This window comes from Symphalangus syndactylus, chromosome 13 (assembly GCF_028878055.3).
Source record: "Symphalangus syndactylus isolate Jambi chromosome 13, NHGRI_mSymSyn1-v2.1_pri, whole genome shotgun sequence".
Lineage (NCBI taxonomy): Eukaryota > Metazoa > Chordata > Mammalia > Primates > Hylobatidae > Symphalangus > Symphalangus syndactylus.
In genome coordinates, this window is record NC_072435.2 from 44251983 (window position 1) to 44274821 (window position 22839).

At 54.8% G+C, this 22839-nt stretch overlaps 1 protein-coding gene across 33 annotated transcripts in view; it reads left to right on the plus strand.

Moving 5' to 3' along the window:
• The first annotated feature begins 205 nt into the window (after window positions 1-205).
• Window positions 206-22839, plus strand: part of MAST3 (microtubule associated serine/threonine kinase 3) — a 56552-nt gene continuing 33918 nt past the window's right edge. For 7 of the 33 annotated variants that reach the window (XM_055239545.2, XM_055239554.2, XM_055239558.2 and 4 more), the window contains exons 1-2: window positions 217-290; window positions 10007-10038. In XM_055239545.2, coding sequence (XP_055095520.1) covers window positions 252-290; window positions 10007-10038 — 71 coding nt within the window. In that variant the 5' untranslated portion in view covers window positions 217-251. Of the gene's footprint in view, window positions 291-2794; window positions 3549-10006; window positions 10039-13029; window positions 13392-13677; window positions 13768-21975; window positions 22288-22839 lie in introns of those variants that run through there. The other 26 variants (XM_055239534.2, XM_055239533.2, XM_055239535.2 and 23 more) reach the window with 18 other exon arrangements.

Here is a 22839-nt window from a genome sequence, read left to right on the forward strand (position 1 = left end):
TTCATCTGCAAAATGGGGCTGAATGATGCTCCCTTACTTCTGAGAGGATTCATGCAAAATATTTACTTCTGCGCTCTGCTGGATGGGCGGGGCCAGCTCGCCCAGTGGGGGCGGGGCCCTGTGGTCGGGCTCCCGGGAGGGGCGGGGCCAGGCCGCATCAGCTGACCGGCCTGGCCAATGGCACCTGGCGGCGGGGCCTGGCAGGCCGGGGCGGGGCCGGGGGCGGGCCTGGCGGCGCGGACTCCTTGGCCATGGACGAGTCGAGCCTCCTGCGGCGCCGCGGGCTCCAGGTGAGGCCCCTGCGCGGGCGGGCGGGAGGCGGAGGGCGCGGCCAAGTGGACGCGGCCTGAAAAGTGCCGGGGGGGGGCGGGGCCTTCACGGGCTGTAGGGAAACTGAGGCAGAGGGTGAGGAACGCTCAGATCGCTTCTTTTTGACCACCCGCTTCTCAAAGTGCTTTTTCTCCTGGTGGGAAGGGGGAAGGTGCCCCCCTTGGACATCTAGGGAAACTGAGGCTCCGAGCGATGGCGTGGGAGGAAGAGGCTGAGGGCTCTGCCCCTCCCAACCAGCTGTTCTAATAATAATGCTAGCAACAGCAGCCAGAGAGCTCACCATATGTTCATGGTTGTTTTTGTCCTATTACTAGCGATGTATTAATATTAGTTCATATGTATTAATACCTCTTTGGGTCGTAGCTGCACCACAGTACACCCTCAGCTCAGCCCTACGACGACCTGGGGAGGTTGGGGCTGTCAGGCGCCCATTTGTCAGAATAAGGAAACTGAGGCTCTAGTCCCGGAAAGCCACTCTCCAGAGGTCGCCTAGCTGGGATTCGATCCTGCGCCCTCAACCAGCTCTCTTACTGCACAAGGTGCTGCCAACCAGCAGTGTGACCTGGGGGGAGGGCACCCTTGCTTCTCTGGGCCTCAGTTTTCCAACGAGCCATAGGGTCCTCCTTTTACCGAATTTATGTTTGGGAGGCTGTGTCATCAGGAGGTAGGGACACAGGCGTCGGGGACAGCAGAAGCCTAAGTTTGAAGCCACACATGGGCTACATGACCCCGGGCAGCCACCCCTTGACTTCTCTGGGCCTCAGTTTCCCCATCATAAGAAATGAAAAACGGGAATTAAGATTTGGCCATTTTCATCTGGGACTTAGACCACACCCTTAAGAAGCCACCAAGTTTTCAGGTAGGGAACCTGGGATTCAGCACTTACCCAGCGAACATTTATGGAGCGCCTGCTGTGTGCCTGGCTCTGGAGAGGCAGCAGAGTGTTCTGCAACCTCTGGAGCTGCCCTCCTAGAAATCCCAAACTGTTGGGGGAGGTAGACGCCAGAGCAGCGGTGACCCCACGGAGTGATCGGTTGTGATAAGGGACTCACAGCAAGTGAAGAAGGCGCCTGACCCAGGAATTGCTGGGAGCCCTGGGGTAGAGGAGGCAGCCAAGGGTGGCGAGGCATTGCAGCGGGGTATTTAGGGAAATGAAAGAGGTTGACAGAAGCTGGAACCTAGGGAGGACTGAGCAGGTGGGGTGGGGGTCGGGGACTGAGGTTAGCTCTGGGCCGGTTGAGGGGGTGAGAGGAATGGGGCCGGCGGGTCTCCAACCTGGAGCCGCACCGGTAGCTGCGAGACTGCGAACTCAGCAGGTGATGGGAAGCCAGGTCGGGAGTGGTCAGGGAAGGCACGGGCTGAGCTGCAGATCAGAGACACCCGGTCTCTGGCCGCGCGGGGGTGGGGCAGAACTGGAGGCGCTGAGGCCAGAGGCAAGAGTGGGGGACTTGGGCGGAAAGGAGGGGGCGGGGCGGGATTGGCGAGCAGCGTGGTGTTGGTGGGGGGGCAGCCCCGCCTCCAGCCCCAGTTAGATGCCAACCCGCCCGCAGCCTCTTAAAATAGAGAAACCGCCTCCGGGTAGGCGAATGGGGGTGCTGCTGACGTCAGGAAGTGGGGCCTGTTCCATGGTGGGGGGGTCAAACATTTCCTGATGATAAGTTCTATGTTACAAAAGGGGAAACTGAGGTTCAGAAAAGCATAGCCACTGTCTGGGTTTCACAAAGTATAGGTGACAGAGTCAGACAGGATTTGAACCCAAGCAGTTCCGGCTTCCTCTCCAAACCAACCCAGCACAGGTGTCCCTCCACGAAGGTGGAGGGATGAGCACGGATTCCCCCAACTGAATGATGACATTCCGGGCAGAGGCCACAGCATGTGCAAAGGCCCAGAGGCATGTCACCTTTCTTACCTGTTTATATGGGGAAACAAGAACTTAAACCTATTTCTTAGCACTAAAGGCTGATGGCCAGGACTAATGCTTCCAGGGCCTTCAGTGCTGATTTTGAAGAGGTTAGACTTTCCCCCTAGGGTGATGGGGAGCTATGGAAGGCGCTGGAGCAGGAGAGGACAAGCCCATATTGAGGGGCTGGGAAGACTCCTCTGGAGGGCTAGGAACAGGAGTGGGGGAATCAAAAAGGGCAGGAAGCCAGGAAGGAGCATGGAATGAAAGTCTAAGTGTACCTGGTGTGGTGGCTCATGACTGTAGTCCCAGCTACTCAAGGAGGCTGAGGCAGAAGGATCTCTCTTTTTTTTTTTTTTTTTTTTTTTGAGAAGGAATCTTGCTCTGTTACCCAGGCTGGAGTCCAGTGGCGCAATCTCGGCTCTCTGCAACCTCCACCTCCCGGGTTCAAGTAATTCTCCCTGCCTCAGCCTCCCGAGTAGCTGGGATTACGGGCACATGTCACCACGCCCGGCTAATTTTTGTATTTTTAATAGAGACGGGGTTTTGCCATGTTGGCCAGCTGGTCTCAAACTCCTGACCTCAGGTGATCCGCCCACCTCGGCCTCCCAAAGTGCTGGAATTACAGGCGTGAGCCACCGCGCCCAGCCAAGAAGGTTCTCTTGAGCCCAGGAGTTTGAGGCTATAGTGAGCCATGATCACGAGACCCAACTCAGAAATAAAAGTAAAGGTCCAAGTGGGAGAAGATTAAAATAATAATAAAATAATAGTAAAGTGGGAATAACCGTTCATATTAACAGGCTAAGCCCTCTCATGCATTCAATTCTCCTAACAGCCCGAGTGGTCAGTGCTATTATTAGTTCCATTTTTCAGAGGAAGAAACTGAGACCCAAAGAGGGAAGTACCCACCAGAAAGCCAGAGAAATTCTAACCAATCTGGCACCTGAAGGTGTTGTCTTCATCAGCCCCAGTTTGGGGTCTCTTTTGACTGGAAACCTTGTTAATGGTCCAGGAGCACCCCAGCCAATCAGGGGGCAAATCGCTGATGCGAGCCAATCAGATTTCCTGGAGGCCAAAGGCCAAAGAGTCCATTCACAAACGGGTGCTGACCGGCCAATCCAGACGGATAGCCCAGGGCATCCTCTCCGGTGGTGACAATGTGAGGCGTGCTGTTGGCTGTGTGCAGAAGAGGTCTGAAAAAGGATCCGGCGTGGCCCGCGGGAGGCCAGTTTGCGACAGCCCTGGGTCCAGGGAGGAGGTGGAGACCTTCCCAGTTTGGGTTAAACTCAGCCTCACGCATAACGTGTGCAGGCACCGGGTAACGTGAGCTATTATTACTACTGCTACTATTATCTTATTACATTTATCATCTCCTACTTGGACCTTTGCTTTACACATGACAGAATTTCAAAACACCAGGTCCCACAAACAGAGCATCCCCCGGCAGAGAAGGGCTAGAGCCTGTATCTGGACTTTTGTCTCTGCGGCTGCTGGGGTGGCTCCCCTAGGTTCAGCCCTCAAAGGTGATCCTGCTTTCTCATGGACCGCTTCCACTTATTTTCCTCCTCCTCCTCCTCCTCCTCCTCCTCCAGGAAGCCCTCAGGCTGGTGCCATGTGGTCCATGCTGACTTCTCTCCCATTTAATTCCAGGGGCATCGAACTTCCAACCGGGCTTGGTGCCCAGCAGGCTGAGTCTCACATCACTTTGCACGTGCTGTTTGCTGGGCATGGACTGGCGTTTTCCATGTGCCTGCTGGCTTTGTCTGACACCCCCTACTCCAGGAACCCCTTAGCTCTCCTCTCTGTGTGCCTCCAACCCCTTTTCTCCCTTCGAGTCCCTCTTTTTTTAGACAGGATCTTGCCCTGTCGCCCCGGCTGGAGTGCAGTGGCCCAGGCTGGAGTGCAGTGGCCCAGGCTGGAGTGCAGTGGCGCGATCTTGGCTCACTGCAGCCTCTGTCACCTGGATACAAGCGATTCTCACTGCCTCAGCCTCCTGAGTAGCTGGATTACAGGCGAGCGCCACCACATCCAACTAATTTAATTTTTGTATTTTTTACTACAGATGATGTTTCACCATGTTGGCCAGAATGGCCTCAAACTCTTTTTTTTAATTTTTTTTATTTTTTGAGATGGAGTCTTGCTCTGTTGCCCAGGCTGGAGTGCAGTGGTGTGATCTCTGCTCACTGCAAGCTTTGCCTCCCAGGTTCACGCCATTTTCCTGCCTCAGCCTCCCAAGTAGCTGGGACTACAGGCGCCTGCCACCACACCCAGCTAATTTTTTGTATTTTTAGTAGAGACGGGGTTTCACCGTGTTAGCCAGGATGGTTTCGATCTCCTGACTTCGTGATCCTCCCGCCTCGGCCTCCCAAAGTGCTGGGATTACAGGTGTGAGCCACTGCGCCCAGCCTTTTTTTTTTTTTTTTTTTTGAAACAGAGTTTCACTCTTTCACTCTTCTTGCCCAGGCCGGAGTGCAATCGCGGGATCTTGGCTCACCGAAACCTCTGCCCCTGAGTTCAAGCAATTCTCCTGCCTCAGCATCCCACGCAGCTAGGATTACAGGCGTGCGCCACCACATCTTGCTAATTTTGTACTTTTAGCAGAGATGGGGTTTCTCCATGTTGGTCAGGCTGGTCTCGAACTCCCGACCTCAGGTGATCCGCCTGCCTCGGCCCCCCAAAGTCCTGGGATTACAGGCATGAGCCACCGTACCTGGCCACCTTTTTTTCTTTTTTTTTTTTTTTGAGACGGAGTCTCACTCTGTCATCCAGGCTGGAGTGCAATGGTGTGGTCTCGGCTCACTGCAACCTCCGCCTCCCGGGTTCAAGCGATTCTCCTGCCTCGGCCTCCCAAGTAGCTGGGACTACAGGTGCCTGCCACCACATCCGGCTAATTTTTGTATTTTTAGTAGAGACGGGGTTTCACTATGTTGGCCAGGCTGATCTTGAACTCCTGACCTCATGATCTGCCCACCTCAGCCTCCCAAAGTGCTGAGATTACAGGCGTGAGCCACCGCACCTGGCTCAAACTCTTGATCTTAAGTGATCCTCCCGCCTCAGCCTCCCAAAGTGCTGAGATTACAGGCATGAGCCATGGCACCAGGCCGCTTTGGGTCTCTCTTAATCCCTCCAGTATGGGGGTGCTCCTGCTGTGCTATGTCTTCTCCAAAATGGGATTTCCTCAAGGTGGGGCTAAAGCTTGTGGGGGAGGCAGCATCCCCCAGCCTGGGCAAGTGCAGACGGGTATACCATAAATATTACCTTTAAAGGGCAGTTTTAGGGGGTCGGGGCCTTCCCAATCTCCACTCCTCTGGGTGGGAACCACTCCCAGGGGAACAGCAGGCACAGAGGGGGCTGTGGGCGGAAGCAGATGGTGCGGGGACTGAAGGGTCCGGGAGTGGTGCCAGGAGAGTTCTGTGTGGTCCAGCTTCCCCGGGAGCCTTTGCAGGCAGCTGCCGATTTTGCCTCACCTCTCTCTGTCACTTTAAAAAAAAACATCTTCAGGCCAGGCACAGCGGCTCAGACCCTGTAATCCAGCATTTTGGGAGGCCGAGACGGGAGGACCCCTTGAGGTCAGGAGGTCAAGACCAGCCTGACCAACATGGTGAAATCCCATCTCTACTAAAAATACAAAATTAGCCAAGCATGGTGGTGGGCGCCTGTAATCCCAGCTACCTGGGAGGCTGAGGCAGGAGAATCGCTTGAACCCAGGAGGCGGAGGTTGCAGTGAGCCAAGATCGCACCATTGCACTCCAGCCTGGGCGACAGAGCAAGACTCCATCTGAAAAAAAACAAACCAACGAAATATTCACATCTTTTTGTCTTTTGGAAGCAACTTTCAACTGGTGGTTATTATTCACCTCTTGATCATTGTCTTGACTCCCATCCATCAAAGTCTCCCCCAGCACTAGGCCCTGAGCTTGCTACTCATTGATTCCTCCAGGGACACTATGTCACTGGGCCATTTTCCAAATGGGGAAACTGAGGCACAGAGGGGTTAAGTCACTTGTCGGGTCACACAGTGTAGAAGTGGGGGAGCCAGACTGGGAACCTAGGACTGTCAGAGTTTTGGAAGGAAATGCCTGGATGGGGTGCAAGTGGGACCCCCCACCAGGGTTCAAATCCCTCCCTGTTTCATGTGGGGTAGTGGAGGAAGTGGTATAAGATCCCACAACTGGCTGGGTGCAGTGGCTCATGCCTGTAATCCCAGCATTTTGGGAGGCCAAGGCAGGTGGATCACTTGAGACCAGGAGTTCAAGACCAACCTGGGCAACATGGTGAAACCTCATCTCTACAAAAAATACAAAAATTAGCTGGGTATGGTGGCACATGCCCACAATCCCAGCTACTCAGGAGGCGGAGGTTGCAGTGAGCCAAGATTGCACCACTGCATTCCAGTCTGGGCGACACGGTGAGACGCTGTCTCAAAAAAAAAAAAAAAAAAAATCCCACAACCATTGGAAGGGGCAGAAGGAGACCCTAATGGCCACGGTGATGGTGGTGATGGTTCCATCACCATGACTGCTTGAACTAAACGTAGTGAGTTGTCTGTCCTCAGACATATTCAAGCAGTCAGGGAGACCTCCGAGGGGTAGATTATTCTCCTCCCATCGTGACAACTTGGTTTTCTGAGCGCAGAGCAGCTGAAGTCAGGCCTCGGGTGACCCCACACCCCCGCGACCCTTCCCCGCCTCTCCCGGGAGACCTTGCCCTCCCAGCTGGGTCATCCGGCAGCCCAGCAGCTTCCGGCCCCCTCCAATTGGCTGTAGGGGCCGATGGCGTCACTGGTTGCTATGGCGAACACCCAGATCACGACGTGGGCAGCCTGGAGCCCACCAAAGTAAAAATAGTCGTGTGTCCCCAACGTGGCCGCCCTGATGTGTGTGGAGGGAGGGTGTCCTGAGACCCAGTTTCCTGCCTCTCACTCCACTAAGAGACGTGGGCAGCCGACTTTCCTCTGCACCTAAGTTTCCCTGCCAGTAAAACAGCCCTCACCCGCGGTTCGTATGAAGCGGCTCACTAAATGCAAGGACATTTACCAGGTATTATGATAGCTTCCATAGTCCCTTGCTGAGCTCAACAATAGTACAACAGCACACAACAGCAGCAATAGTAATGACTGATCACGATTAACCCAGAATCCTCCTCACGTCATCTCCAGTTACAGATGGGGAAACTGAGGCACGGGGCATACAAATAACTTGCATGGCCAGGAAGAAACAGAGAATTGAACTGGACTCAGGTCTGGCTGTCCCCAGATTCTAAACTTGTGCCACATGGCATTCTGAGAATTTAAAAACCCTCATGATTGACCGGGTGCGATGTCTTACGCTGTAATCCCAGCCCTTTGGGAGGCTAAGGCGGATGGATCACTTGAGGTCAGGAGTTCGAGACCAGCCTGGGCAACATAGTGAAACCTCGTCTCTGCTAAATATACAAAAATTAGCCGGGCGTGCTGGCACACACCTGTAACCCCAGTTACTTGGGAGGCTGAGTCAGGAGAATCTCTTGAACCCAAGAGGCAGAGGTTTCAGTGAACCAAGATTGCACCACTGCACTCCAGCCTGGCGACACAGTGAGACTCCATCTAAAAAACAAACAAACAACTGTTTTTTGGCCAGGCATGGTGGCTTACGCCTGTAATCCCAGCATTTTGTAATCCCAGCATTTTGGGAGGCCAAAGTGGGTGGATCACCTGAGATCAGGAGTTCAAGACTAGTCTGGGCAACATGGCAAAATCCTATCTCTACTAAAAAAAAAAAAAAAAAGTCCCAGCTACTCGGGAGGCCGAGGCAGGAGAATCGCTTGAACCCGGGAGACAGAGGTTGCAGTGAGCTGAGATTGCGTCATTGTACTCCAGCCTGGGCAACAAGAGCAAAAGTCTGTCTCAACAAAACAAAAACAACAACAACAAAAAACCCTCTTGGGCAGGCCATGTCTGAGGATGGACTATGAGGTCACAGTGGAACAGAAGCTCAGGGCTTTCTATCCTGCATGCGGTGAGGGCACCTAGAGTTGGTGCAGGTCGGCTTGCTGAGCTCTAAAAGGGTCTTCGAAAGGGAGTCACCCATCAGCCGTCCTCCCCACGCCTCCATTGGTACCCAGGGCCCAAACCTGCGTAGGCCTTGCAGTGAGTGAGGAGAGAATGGCGTTCAGACCTAGACCGAGGAGGAGAGGGACATCTGAGACGGGACAGGGAGAGGACAACTCAGGAATCTCTATTTTCTCAACAGATTATTAGTTTTTAGCCACTACTGACATACTTCTTCATAAATACAACTAATTTGTAATTTTAAATAAAATTATTGTTATTTTTTAGACTTAGAGTCTTGCTCTGTCACCCAGACTAGAGTGCAATGGTGTTATCATAGTTCACTGCAACCTCCAACTCCTGGGTCAAACAATCCTCCCACCTCAGTCTCCTGAGTAGCTGGGATTACAGGCATGCAACACCATACCTGGCTAATTTTTTTTTTCTTTTTTGAGACGGAATCTCGCGTTGTTGCCAGGCTAGAGTGCAATGGCACCATCTCAGCTCACTGCAACCTCGGCCTCCCAGGTTCAAGCGATCCTCCCATGTAGCTGGGACTACAGACATGCGACACTACGCCCAGCTAATTTTTGTATTTTTAGTAGAGACAGGGTTTCACCACGTTGGCCAGGATAGTCTCGATCTCTTGACCTCGTGATCTGCCTGCCTTGGCCTCCCAAAGTACTGGGATTACAGGCATAAGCCACTGCACTCGGCCCTTCTTATTTATTTATTTATTTATTTATTTTTGAGATGGAGTTTCGCTCTTGTTGCCCAGGCTGGAGTGCAATGGTGCAATCTCGGCTCACTGCAACCTCTGCCTCCTGGGTTCAAGCAATTCTCCTGCCTCAGTCTCCCAAGTAGCTGGGATTACAGGCACCCACCACCACGCCTGGCTAATTTTGTATTTTTAGTAGAGATGGGGTTTCACCATGTTGGCCAGGCTGGTCTTGAACTCCCGACCTCAGGTGATCCGCCCACCTCGGCCTCCCAAAGCTCTGGGATTACAGGTGTGAGCCACTGCGTCTGACTGGCCTGGCCTTTTTTTTTTTGAGACAGGGCTCAAGCAATCCTCCCACCTCAGCCCCCCAAGTAGCTAGGAGTACAGGCTTGAGCCGCCATGCCCAGCTAAATTTTTTTTTTTTTTTTTTTTTTTTGTAGAGACGGGGTTTCACTATGTTGCCCAGGTTAGTTTCAAACTCCTGAACTCAAGTGATCCGTCCGCCTTGGCCTCCCAAAGCGCCAGAATTACAGGCGTGAGCCACCGCACCCAGCCTAGTCTGGCTAATTTTTTAAAAAAGTTTTGTAGAGATGGAATCTTGCTATGTTGCCCAGTCTGGCTTAAACTTCTAGGCTCAAACAACCCTCCTGCTTTGGCCTCCCAAAGTACTGAGATCACAGGTGTGAGCCACCATGCCCAGCCTAAAATATTTTTTAATGCAGGTATGGTAGGAGCTGGGTGGGGAATTAGATTGTGAATCTGGAGGGCCTCCAGGAAGAAGGGATGTTGAGTTCAGACCTAGAGTATGAGCTGCAGTTAATTAGGGCCGGAAGGGAGGGAAGGTTGTTCTGAGAGAGGACACAGATAGCACAAAGGCCTTGAGGCAGGGCTGAGCCCAGTGTGTAGAGTGAGCGGGAAAGATGCATTGGTTGGGGCAGGGGATTGGGGATTGTGGGGGTGCATCAACGGCCAGGGGTTCTGAGGGCTAGTTTCTCTGAGAATGATCCCCATTTCTGTCTCATTGCAGAAGGAGCTGAGCCTGCCACGCCGAGGACGTGGGTGAGTTCACCTGGGGCTGGCGGGCTGTGTGGGCCCTGGTGGTCTTGGAAGTGGATATTTCAGCAACAGCCACTGAATCGTGAATGTATTTAATAATTACAGCAACACATCTCATGTTCATTCTCGCCCTCGTGTTTGCAAAGTGCTTCACAAGCACCTGGCCTCTCGCGGCAAACATGGGAGGCCACGCCAGTTTGCAAATGAGGAAGCTGAGGTGCAAAGGGGTTTCATCACCAGCTAAGCGCACTCAGCTGGGAAGGAGAGAAACTCGTCTGGAATCCAGAGTCCAGATGTTGAATTTCAACTGAAGTGTATTAGAACTGGCTTGAATGCCTCCCATGATGGGGAGCTGACTTCCTTTTGGGGAACACCAGCAGAAAATCATCTCTCAGCTGGGCACGGTGGCTCCCGCCTGTAATCCCAGCACTTTGGAAGGCTGAGGCAGGCGGATCACTTGAGGCCAGAAGTTCGAGACCTGCCTGGCCAACATCGTGAAACCCCATCTCTACTAAAAATACAAAAAAATTAGCCAGGCGTGGTGGTGCACACTTGTAATCCCAGGTACTCAGGAGGCTGAGGCAGGAGATTCGCTTGAAGTGAGGTGGAAGTTGCAGTGAACCGAGCTCCCACCACCGGATTTCAACCTGGGCAACAGAGCGAGACTCCGTCTAAAAAAAAAAAAAAGAAAAGAAAAAAATCATCTCTCTCGGGGTCACATCATTGTTCCTGTAGCTTGGGTTTCTTTGTTTTGTTTTGTTTTTGAGATGGGGTGTCTCTCTGTCACCCAGGTAGTAGAGTGCAGTAGTGTCGTCTTGGCTCACTGCAACCACTGCCTCCCAGGTTCAAGAGAGTCTCCCGCCTCGGCCTCCAGAGTAGCTGGGACTACAGATGTGAGCCTCCACACCTGACTTGTATGTTTAGTAGAGACAGGGTCTCACTATGTTGCCCAGGCTGGTCTCAAACTCCTGGACTCAAGCGATCTGCCTGCCTCAACCTCCCAAAGTGCTGGGATTACAGGCATGAGCCACCATGCCCAGTCTAGGTTACCATTTTTTATCCCCAAAGCTTAGAGAACATTATTGTTCAATGCCTTCATTCATTTACAGATGAAAGAAACCAAAGGCCGGGGTGGGGAGGGGTTTACCTTGAGCTAGTGGTATGGAAGTGTGTGAGTGTGGACACCCCATCTTTGGGAGCTGCTTTGGCCTGAGTTGGGGGTGGGAATCACTCAATGAACATTTTTTTTGAGCACCTACTGTACACTGGGACCTGCTGAAGGCAGAGGGTATACAGACAATTCAATCTCAGAGCAATGGTTGAAGTTTTGTATGCAGGAGAGAGATTAACCAGAGAGAGACAGAGGCGCTGGGGGTGGCTTTATCCTGAAGATCTGGGGCCTCTTGGAAGAAGTGACCTTTGAGCTTAGATCTGGAAGAAGAGGAAGAGCTGGCAGCGGGGAAGTCTGGGGAGAATGGCATTCCAGGCAGCAGGAACAGCGTGGGCAAAGTTTCTGGGGTGCCAGCACGCTTGGCATTAGAAGAACAGCATGAAGACAAGGATAGCTAGGCCGGGCGCGGTGGCTCACGCTTGTAATCCCAGCACTTTGGGAGGCCGAGGCGGGCGGATCACGAGGTCAGGAGATCGAGACCACGGTGAAACTCCGTCTCTACTAAAAATACAAAAAAATTAGCCGGGCGTGGTGGCGGGCGCCTGTAGTCCCAGCTACTCGGAGAGGCTGAGGCAGGAGAATGGCGTGAACCCGGGAGGCGGAGCTTGCAGTGAGCCGAGATCGCGCCACTGCACTCCAGCCTGGGCGACAGAGCGAGACTCTGTCTCAAAAAAAAAAAAAAAAAAAAAAAAAAGACAAGGATAGCTGAGTGGAGTGAGTGGAGATGAGGTGGAAGGAAGGAGAAGGAGGAGGTCCCGGGAATGGGGTCAGAGTGGCCCCCAAGCGGCCGGGCGCGGTGGCTCACGCTTGTAATCCCAGCACTTTGGGAGGCCGAGGCGGGCGGATCACGAGGTCAGAAGATCGAGACCACGGTGAAACCTCGTCTCTACTAAAACTACAAAAAAATTAGCCGGGCGTGTTGGTGGGCGCCTGTAGTCCCAGATACTCGGAGAGGCTGAGGCAGGAGAATGGCGTGAACCCGGGAGGCGGAGCTTGCAGTGAGCTGAGATTGCGCCACTGCACTCCAGCCTGGGCGACAGTGGGACTCCGTCTCAAAAAAAAAAAAAAAAAAAAGAGTGGCCCCCAAGCCCAGGCCATTTGCTCCTGTTCCAGTGGGGATGATACAGTTGGTGGGGAGGTGCTTGAAGGCCCCAGTGGTTGGGGGTTGCTGGGGACTTGGACATTGCCCCGAGAGCCGGCACTGTTTCCAGCCTTGGCCCAAGCTGTGGGCAGAGTGTTGGACCGTGAATCAACGAGGACTGCCGAGGGCAAAGTCCTGGACCTTGGGGCAGGACAGAGCCAAAGACTCCACAAGGGATGTCCACTCCCTGCCACCTTCCCTGTGCCCCACTGGGTCCACCGGGGCCTCAAGAGGGCCAGAGTGAGACACAGACACCCCCAGACCGTGGGGTTTGCGCTGAGAGGGAGGGAGGACAGGGCTGGCGGCGCCTGGTGCTGGTGGGGGTGTAGGGACAGCTTGGCGGAGGAGGGGCTGGTGGGGTTGGGATCGTATATGGGTGTGGGGGGCGACCTTCCTGGCAGAGAAAACAGCTGGAAGCCAGGGACTGGAGGTGTGGTCAGAGCCTCTAGTGTGCGCGGGGATGCGGAGACCCGAGCGGGTTGGACCTCAGTGCTGAGCAGCTGGCCGGGATGCGGGGTTGGGGAGTTGGGGCGGACTGCGCTCAGATCCCGGCTCCCAGAGAGCCCCAGGGCCGGGGCGAGGGCTGAGGCCGGGCCAGGGCGGGGAGAGGCGGGGTCAGGCCGTGGAGCAATCGCGCCGACCGCGGAGCCAGTGACCGCCCTTCCCTTCCGGGACGCAGCTCGGGGGCTCCCGACCAGGCGGCCTCGGCGTCCCTGCGGCAGACAGGGCGGCACCCGCGGCTCCCCTCTCCCGCTGCGCGACCCTCGCTGCCGGGCCGGGCCTGCGCGCAGGTGCGGAGCTGCGAGCCCCGCCCCGAGGCGGAGCCAGCCCGGCCCCCAGCGGCCCAGCCCCCGCGTCTAGTCCGCCGCACCAGCCAGGCGTCTGTCCCTGCGTCCGTGTGTCCGTCCGTCGGTCCGATCGCGCCACGGTCAGGGCTTCCGGGGGCCACCAAGGGGGCGTCGGTACCCGGCCGCACAGAGGCGGCCTCTGCCTCGGCATGAAGTCCCGCAGGGACAAGCTGCACATCCCGGCGCTGACCCTCGAGTGAGTGTTGGGCAGGGCGGGGGTGTGGGGGGATGCAGGGAGGACAGGATGACAACTACCCTCCCCCCACGTCTCTGTTCGTGTCGCCCAGAAACGCACCGCCGCCTCCGGGGAGCCCTCCCGGGCCATCGGTCTGGCCCCGCCCTCATGTCCTGAGCTGAACCCAGAATCCCCGGTCTTGGGCCCCTACTCCCTGAGGGAACCGCAGCCGCCATCCGGAGATCCGGATTCGGCCACACGAAGGGGCGGCCGCCAGGTTCACCGTCCCCGGCCTCTTTCTTTGCAGTCTGTCTCCGAGCAGCCAGAGCCCGTCCCTGCTGGGTCCCAGCAGCCCCTGCAGCCCCTGTAGCCCCTCCTTGGGCCTGCACCCCTGGAGGTAAGTGACAGCGCGTGTGGGCGGGGCGCAGACATCCGCCCTGGCACTCCAGAGCCTTGGAAACCCGCCAGACTCATCACTCTCCTCAAGATACTGTAGGTTGGTGACATCACCTCTCTGGGCCTCAGTTTACCCATCCACATAATGGCACTGCGATCCGTTCTAGGGGCTTAATGGGAAAATTCCATTTTCAGCCAGGCCAGCATCTGACAGGTGGCCAAGGAAAGGGAATAACTTAAGCTGTTGCCCAAGGACTTCCCCAAGACAGGTGCTGGATTCCCAAGCTGCTCAGGGCACTCCCTGCTGAATCGGCCTGGACTCCTGGGTGGTGACCTCAGGGAGAAAGCTCCTCCCTCTAAACACACACGCACACCCAAGGCTGAGAGGCCACCAACGAGAGCCCTGTGCATTGAGCTTAACCGAAGTGGCGCCGGGAGAAAAGAACCAGGGTGACTGAGAGCTCTCTAACCCCTTCCTCATCCCTACTTCCCAGTTAAGAAAACTGAGGCTCAGAGAGGAGATGCCAGTTTTCCTGATTCAGTCCATCCCCTGGGGGCCAAGCATCAGGGACAGCTTTGCTACCAGGTCTGTTGAGGGTTCTACTGGCCAGTTGGTTGACTGTGACTGGCCAGGTTTCAGGACAGGAGGGAGTTTTGTGAGTTCCTCTCATGGTTTGGGCAAAAGTTTAGGGAGGGACCAATGTGAGGTCAATGGTGTCTATTAGAGTTATGTGGCCCATCAACCATTTACACTTTAGTATGAATGAGCTGCTTAAATCTTTCCACAGACTTTTTTTTTTTTTTTTTTTTTGAGGCAGAGTCTTATTCTGTCCCCTAGGCTGGAGTGCAGTGGTGCAATCTCAGCTTACTGCAACCTCCACCTCCCGGGTTCAAACAATTCTCCTGTTGTAGCCTCCCAAGTAGCAGGGACTATAGGCACCTGTCACCACATCCAGCTAATTTTTGTATTTTAGTAGAGATGGGGTTTCACCATGTTGGCCGGGCTGGTCGCAAACCCCTGACCTCAAGTGATCTGCCTGCCTCAGCCTCCCCAAGTGCTGGGATTACAGGCATAAGCCACACGCCAGGCCATCCACAGACCTTTAATGGGGAGAAGAGAGAACAATATGGAGCCCACATTTGGGTGTTGGGTAACAGGGAGGTACCTTCATTCAGGCACCAAGCACTTATGAGACACCTACTGAGATCCGGTGCTAAAGGCATTGCTATAAAGAAAGCATAGTCCCTCCATCAATGGCTTCTCAGTCAGCTTGGAGAATTCAGTGATAAAATGAATGGATAAACAAGATGTATTCAGACAGGGACCTCTTGGGGAGGTGATATTTGAGCCAAGGCCTGGGCACAGCTAAAGGAAGATTGGCACCAGCAGTGGGTACTGCATATGCAAAGGTCCTGTGGCAGGACTGAGGTGGTGGGTTTTTTGTTTTTGTTTTTTGAGACAGAGTCTCACTTTGTCGCCCAGGTTGGACTGCAGTGGCATGATCTTTTTTTTTTTTTTTTTTTTTTTTTTTTTTGAGACGGAGTCTCGCTCTCTCACCCAGGCTGGAGTGCAGTGGCGCGATCTCGGCTCACTGCAAGCTCCGCCTCCCGGGTTCACGCCATTCTCCTGCCTCAGCCTCTCCGAGTAGCTGGGACTACAGGCGCCCGCCACCACGCCCGGCTAATTTTTTTTGTATTTTTAGTAGAGACGGGGTTTCACCGTGGTCTCGATCTCCTGACCTCGTGATCCGCCCGCCTCAGCCTCCCAAAGTGCTGGGATTACAAGCGTGAGCCACCGCGCCCGGCCCTGCAGTGGCATGATCTCGGCTCACTGCAACCTCTGCCTCCCGGGTTCAAGTGATTCTCCTGCTTCAGGCTCCGAGTAGCTGAGACTACAGGTGTGCCACCACGCCCGGCTAATTTTTTGTTTGTTTGTCTGAGAAGGGATCTTGCTCTGTTGCCCAGGCTGGAGTCCAGTGGTGCCATCTCTGCTCACTGCAACCTCCGCCTCCTAGGTTCAAGTGATTCTCCTGCCTCAGCCTCCCAAGTAGCTGGGATTACAGGCACATGCCAACACTCCCGGCTAATTTTTGTATTTTCAGTAAAGATGGGGTTTCACCATGTTGGCTAGGTTGGTCTCGAACTCCTGACCTCAAGTGATTCTCCCGCCTTGGCCTCTCAAAATGCTGGCATTACTGGCATTAACTACTGAGCCTGGCCTAATGTTTGTATTTTTAGTAGAGGTGGGGTTTCACTATGTTGGCCAGGCTGGTCTTGAACTCCTGACCTCAGGTGATCCACCCGCCTTGGCTTCCCAAAGTGCTAGGATTATGGGCATGAGCCACTGTGCCCCGCCAGAGATTTTTTTTAAGCCTCTGTGGCTGCCTTGTGGGGAGAAAGTTCTGCTGGGGCCAGGAATGGAGGTGGCCAGAGAGAAGGAGGTGGCTAGGTCAACATCCAGGACCAAGTCGAGGCATCCAGTGGGAATCAGAGACTGCCATCACCCCCATTTTGTGAAGAAAACGGGGGCATAGGACCTCAGAATGTGTTATCAGGAGCATCCTAGGAAGGTTTCGGGCCAGATCTGACTCTGTCTAAATCCTTGGCTTCCACCCCAGGTGAGGACATGATGAAGGGAGGACCCTTGTGTTGGAGGCCGCTGAGCGGATTTGACCAGTTTTAACTGGGAGGGGAGGGAGGAAGTATCTGGGGCTGAGAAAGGCCACAAGGGGGCAGCAGAGCCACATTGCCTTGGGCCTGGCAGGGGAATGGGTCCCTGCCTGCCATGTTCCAAGCATCCTAGGAATAAGCTCATAATTGTCCCAAAAGAGTCCAGCCTCTACAACTCCTCTGCCTCCTTTTTTTTTTTTTTTTTTGAGACAGTCTCGCTTTGTTGCCCAGGCTAGGGTGCAGTGGTGTGATCTCTGCTCACTGCCACCTCCGCCTCCTGGGTTCAAATGAGTCTCCTGCCTCAGCCTCCCGAGTAGCTGGGATTACAGGCATGCACCACTACACCTGGCTAACATTTGGGTGTTTTTTTTTGTTTGTTTGAGATGGAGTTTTCCTCTTGTTGCACAGGCTGCAGTGAAGTGGCACGATCTTGGCTCACTGCAACCTCCGCCTCCTGGATTCAAATGATTTTCCTGCCTCAGCCCCGTGAGTAGCTGGGATTACAGGCATCTGCCACCACTCCCAGCTAATTTTTTGTATTTTTAGTAGAGATGGGGTTTCACCATGTTGGCCAGGCTGGTCTCAAACTCCTGACTTCAGGTGATCTACCCGCCATGGCCTCCCACAGTGCTGGAATTAAAAGCGTGAGCCACTGCGCCTGGCCTAATCTTTATATTTTTAGTAGAGACAGGGTTTCACCATGTTGACCAGGCTGGTCTTGAACTCCTGACCTCAGGTGATCCACCCGCCTTGGCCTTCCACAGTGCTGGAATTACTGGCATGAGCCATTGTGCCTGGACTTGCAACTTCCCTGCTTCCATTCTATCCATCTCCCCGTCGCTCACTTGGCTCCAGCCACACGGCTGATCCTCCAGAATGCAGGCTGGTCCAGCCTCAGGGCCTTTGCACTTGCTGTCCCCACTGCCCAGAGCTCCATTCCCTCCTTTCTTCTTCTATCACATCCTCATCAAGGCCTCAGCCTCAAATAGGAAGCCTTCCCCAACCACCCCCTCCTTCCAGGCCCCACAAACATGGGGTATAATATGCATTATACCTGTCCATTTCCACATCCAGACCCCAGGGATTTTCTTTTTCTTTTCTTTTTTTTTTTTTTTTTTTTAAGACAGTCTTGCTCTGTTACCCAGGCTGGAGTACAGTAGTGCAATATCTCGGCTCACTGCAACCTTTGCCTCCTAGGTTCAAGTGATTCTCCTGCCTCAGCCTCCCAAGTAGCTGGGATTACAGGCATGCGCCATCATGCCTGGCTAATTTTGTATTTTTAGTAGAGACAGAGTTTCACCATGTTAGCCAGGCTGGTCTCGAACTCCTGAGTTCAAGCGATCTGCCCATCTCAGCCTCCCAAAATGTTGGGATTATAGGCATGAGCCACAGCACCCAGCCAACCCCAGAGATTTAATTTCCACATTGTCTTGTGTGCTTATCCAGTTATTTTTCTCACCCAGAGGTTTGACAACCTCTCCGGGACCAGACCTTGTCTGTCCTGGTCATATCGTAGCCGCAGGGCAGGCCCAGGGTGTATACAGCAGGTGCTCAGTTAATGCATGTGGCTTAGATGAATGGGCAGTATCTGGGAGGGCTGTCCTTGTGGTGGTGATGGCATTGGGGGTTGGGAGTGGTGTTGAAGAAGGCCATGAGTTGGGCGCTCATAGACAAAGTGGCTGTTCCAGGCAGCAACAGCATCGTCAGAGACACATTCCTTCTGGAGCCTCAAATCCCAAGGGCAGGAAGAATGTGGATTTTCTACCTAGGGCACTAGGAGCCATACAGTGTGGTGCTGGGAGGGGCACAGATATATGGGCAGGTGGGAAGCGCTGGGGTAGTCCCACTAAAAAGGGGCTGTTGAATGGGGGTGTCTGTATATCTACCTGAGACTTGGGCATTTACAGTCACAGCACAGTCAGGGAGAGTCAAATGCCAATGTCACAGAGTTTGTCAGGGACACGGCTAGGATGTGACCTCTGGGAGAGGGATTCACCCAGGAATGCAGTTTTGTTTTGCTGTAAGAGCAATAGGGAGCCATGGAGGGTTTGTGAGCAGGGGAAGGGCATGATCTGGGGAGCAGTGGGCTGACACCAGAGATCAGTGGCTCAGCCAGCCTTTCATGGAAGGCCTTCACCGTGGCAGCAGGCCCTCTGGATTGTCAGCTGCAGCCCTGTTTTGCAGAGAGGGAAACTAAGGACAAATGAGCATGGGAGAAGGTTCTCTCCCTGCTACAGATGTCAGGGCAGTGGGTGTACGTAATAGGGGGTGTGTAGGTGTTACTGGGTGTAGCTGTGGCTGGGGAAGAGGGGGCAGCGCCTTTACCAAGTGTATGCAAAAGTGTGTCCCCGTGCATGTGGGATGGCTCAGCACGTAGTGACAGCAAGTGGAGACTGTGGCCCCATCCCCACTTGGGTCCCCAGACTCAAGAGAATCTGTACTCCGCATGAGGCTTGGGCTGCATACCTGGGGATCATAGGTGACCACTCCCATACTCATCACCATCTCTGGTGGTCTCAAAACCACCATCTCCCCTAGTCTCAAAACAAGTCCCAAATCCACCCACTTTTTTCCATAGCTTCAATATTCCCCTCCCAGACACCGTCCCAGCCCCTTACTGGCCTCCTGCTACCTTCATTCCTGTCCCCCAACAGTCTGCTCCCCGTAGCAGACATAAGGGGGTTTACAAACATAGTCTAGATCATACCCCTTCTCTGCTCAGGCACTCTCTATGACTCCCCATTGCTCCTACAATAAAATTGCACTCCTCCCTGCAGCCCACAAGGCTTATGTGGTCAGCCCCGCTGGCATTTTGCCCTCAGTGCTGCCTCAGAGAGCTGTGCCCTTTGCCCGGGACACACTTTCTGCATAGCCAGCTCCTTCCTCCTCCATTTCTAGCTGGCTGCAGCATTACCTCCTCTGAGAGGCCTCCTGGCTAAAGTCGCCCCTTGCAGTGTTCTCGCCTTTCTCTTCCCTTCTCAGCCTTGGTATTTGAAATTATCTTTTTTTTTTTTTTTTTTGAGACGGAGTCTCGCTCTGTCACCCAGGCTGGAGTGCATTGGTGCGATCTCGGCCCACTGCAACCTCCACCTCCCGGGTGCAAGTGATTCTCCTGCCTCAGCCTCCTGAGCAGCTGGGAATACAGGCATGCACCACCATGCCCAGCTATTTCTTTTGTATTTTTATTTATTTATTATTTTTATTATTATTATTTTTTTTGAGACAGAGTTTCGCTGTTGTTGCCCAGGATGGAGTGCAATGGTGCTATCTCAGCTCACTGCAATCTCCGCCTCCTGGGTTCAAGCGATTCTCCTGCCTCAGCCTCCCAAGTAGTTGGGATTATAGGGACGCGCCACCACGCCCAGCTAATTTTGTATTTTTTTTTTTTTTTTTTTTTTTGAGACGGAGTCTCGCTCTGTCGCCCAGGCTGGAGTGCAGTGGCGCAATCTCGGCTCACTGCAAGCTCCGCCTCCCGGGTTCACGCCATTCTCCTGCCTCAGCCTCTCCAAGTAGCTGGGACTACAGGCGCCCGCCACCACGCCCGGCTAATTTTTTTGTATTTTTAGTAGAGACGGGGTTTCACCGTGGTCTCGATCTCCTGACCTCGTGATCCGCCCGCCTCGGCCTCCCAACGTGCTGGGATTACAAGCGTGAGCCACCGCGCCCGGCCAATTTTGTATTTTTTTTAGTAGAGACTGGGTTTCACCATGTTGGCCAGGCTGGTCTCAAACTCCTGACGTCAGGTGATCCGCCTGCTTCAGCCTCCCAAAGTGCTGGGATTACAGGCGTGAGCCACCACGCCCAGTCGAAATTATCTTGCTCATTGAATTGTTTCCTGTTGGCTGGGCACGGTGGCTCACGCCTGTAATCCTGGCACTTTGGGAGGCCGAGGCGGGCGGATCACCTGAGGTCAGGAGTTTGAGACCAGCCTGGCCAACATGGTGAAACTCCATCTCTACTAAAAATACAAAAAATTAGCTGGGCGTGGTGGTGCAACACCTGTAATCCCAGCTACTCGGGAGGCTGAGACAGGAGAATCGCGTGAACCCAGGAGGCAGGGGTTGCAGTGAGCCGAGATGGTGCCACTGCACTCCACCACACTTGGCCTCGCCCAGGCTGGGTGTTTTTGTTTTGTTTTGTTTCGTTTCGTTTTGTGATGGAGTCTTGCTCTGTCGCCGAGATCTGGCGCGATCTCGGCTCATTGCAAGCTCCGCCTCCCAGGTTCACCCCATTCTCCTGCCTCAGCCTCCGGAGTAGCTGGGACTACAGGCGCCCGCCACCACGCCCGGCTGGTTTTAAACCAAGGCTGGGGAAAGCCTGATGGAGTTTGGGTGTGGTGGTTCACGCCTGTAATCCCAGTTACTTGGAGGCTGAGGCAGGAGAATCGCTTGAACCCGGGAGGCGGAGGCTGCAGTAAGCTGAGATTGCGCCATTGCACTCCAGCCTGGGCAACGACAGCGAAACTCTGGCTCAAAAAAAAAAAAAAAATTGTCTCTTTAGATATGAAGCCTGGGCTCCAGCATTGGGCCTGGACTGGGTCGCAAAGTGTCCTGGGGCCCAGGAAGGGGCATCCCTCATGATGACACTGCCCCTGACTTGCCTGGGCTGTCATGACAGGAGAAAGCATTAATTCAGTCTCTACGGTGGGAGACACTTCTGCTTCCATAGTGGCTTCCATAGTGAACACATATTGTACCCTCAGCCCTGTTCCAGGCTCTGTCTCAGATTTTATTCTGTTTTCAGTATGTGGGATGTTATGCATGGGGAAACAGAGGTCTGGAGGTTAGCCTGATGCTATCGTTTATAGAGATAAATTATATAGAGATATGGAACATATACCAGGTGCCCTTGGAAGTGCCCCCTTACATCTGATTTGTGTAATCCTCATGTCAGTCCAGTTTTCCTCCAATTTCACAGTTGAGGAGACTGAGGCTGGAGTTCAATCAGGTGGCTGATTCCTAACTGAGGCAGGGCTGATGGCCTTTCCCGCCACACACAGGCAGAGCACGCCCCGACTCAATTTGCCAAACACACCCTCTATGCCAGTCCGGTTCTGGGAGCTGCTAGGACCCTAAGGAGCCCCCAACCTGGGGAAGACAGAGCCGGACAGACAGGAAAGCGGGTTTTTCAGAGGAGAGGACGCAGTCTTGCCAGGCTAGATTCCAAGCAGTGGGGCCAGAGTGGGCGTGGTAGCATGAGCCGGGCCAGGACGCTGGGGTGGGTCTTGGGTGCCGCACTGAGAAAGGGTCAGTGCTCTGGGAGAGGGGAAAAAGAGGGAGGGAGCGATTAGATTTACATTTTAGCAGAAAGGAGCCAAAATGCCTGCCCCTGGCTCGAGGTTAAGGTGCTGCCAACGCCCCGCCCCCGCCGCCGGCGGTCGTAGCAACGCCCTGCCTCAGCCGCCCGCGGCCCTAGCAACGCTCCGCCTCTCCGCCCGCGGCCATGGCAGCGCCCCGCCCACTCGCCGGCACGCGGGTCCGCCGGCCTGGCTTCCGCGTCGCTCGCTCCGCCTCCCGGCAGGCCCCGCCCCCGACGGCCCCGCCCCCGCACTCGCCTGGGCGGAGTTCCCGGCCGCGCTCGGGGGCGCGCGCTTCCTTCTCGCCGCCCCCCTTTCCCCGCAGCCCCGTGCGCCCCCGTCCCTGTCCGGCTCCGCGGGGCTCCTGGGGCCGATCCCGCCGCCGAGGTTCGCGCCCCGCCGCCGCCGGCTGCGCCCCCGCGCCTTCCCGGCCTCGGGCGGCGGCGGCGGCACAAAGGGAAGCAGCATGTCCGACCCCAGCTACTGGACGGCGGTGGCGGCTCCGGGCCATCGCAGCCGCCTGGCAAAAGGCGCACTGCTGCAGCGCTCCAAGAGGTAGGGGGCACGGCGCCGGCGAAGGCTCGGCGGCCAGCCGAGCAAACAGGAGTTGCCAGAAGTGTGTCCTGGCCTCGTGGCGCGGACCACGGCGAGCGTCTTTCTGTGGCAGCAGTGGGAAGGGGGGAGGACGCCTGTGGATCGAGGTGTCCCCTGGGGTCCCTGGCACCCTCCTTTCGCCCCTCGTTCCCTGGACTGGGGTGTCTGTACGCCAGCGTCGCAGCTGGGGTGGTGACAGACAGGAGTGAGTTGAGACTGAGCTAGGATTTGAACCCGGGTGTCCGGGGCTGGGCAGAACCAGGGAGGAACTTCTTGGAAAAACTGAGGCTGCTCTGTCCCTGGGGGCCAGTTCAGCAGAAATGTTGGCTCAGAAGCAAATATTTACTGCACGAGGCTGGCATTTGGGTGGGGTGTCAGGAGTCCAGATAGTTGGGGTTAACCCCCGCCAAAGCCTCACTGCTCTTGGTGTCTCAATTTCCCCTTTTGAAAAGCAGAGAGGATAAGTGAGGGCTGTGGATTCTACCGGACCTGGGTTCAAATTTCGACTCAGCC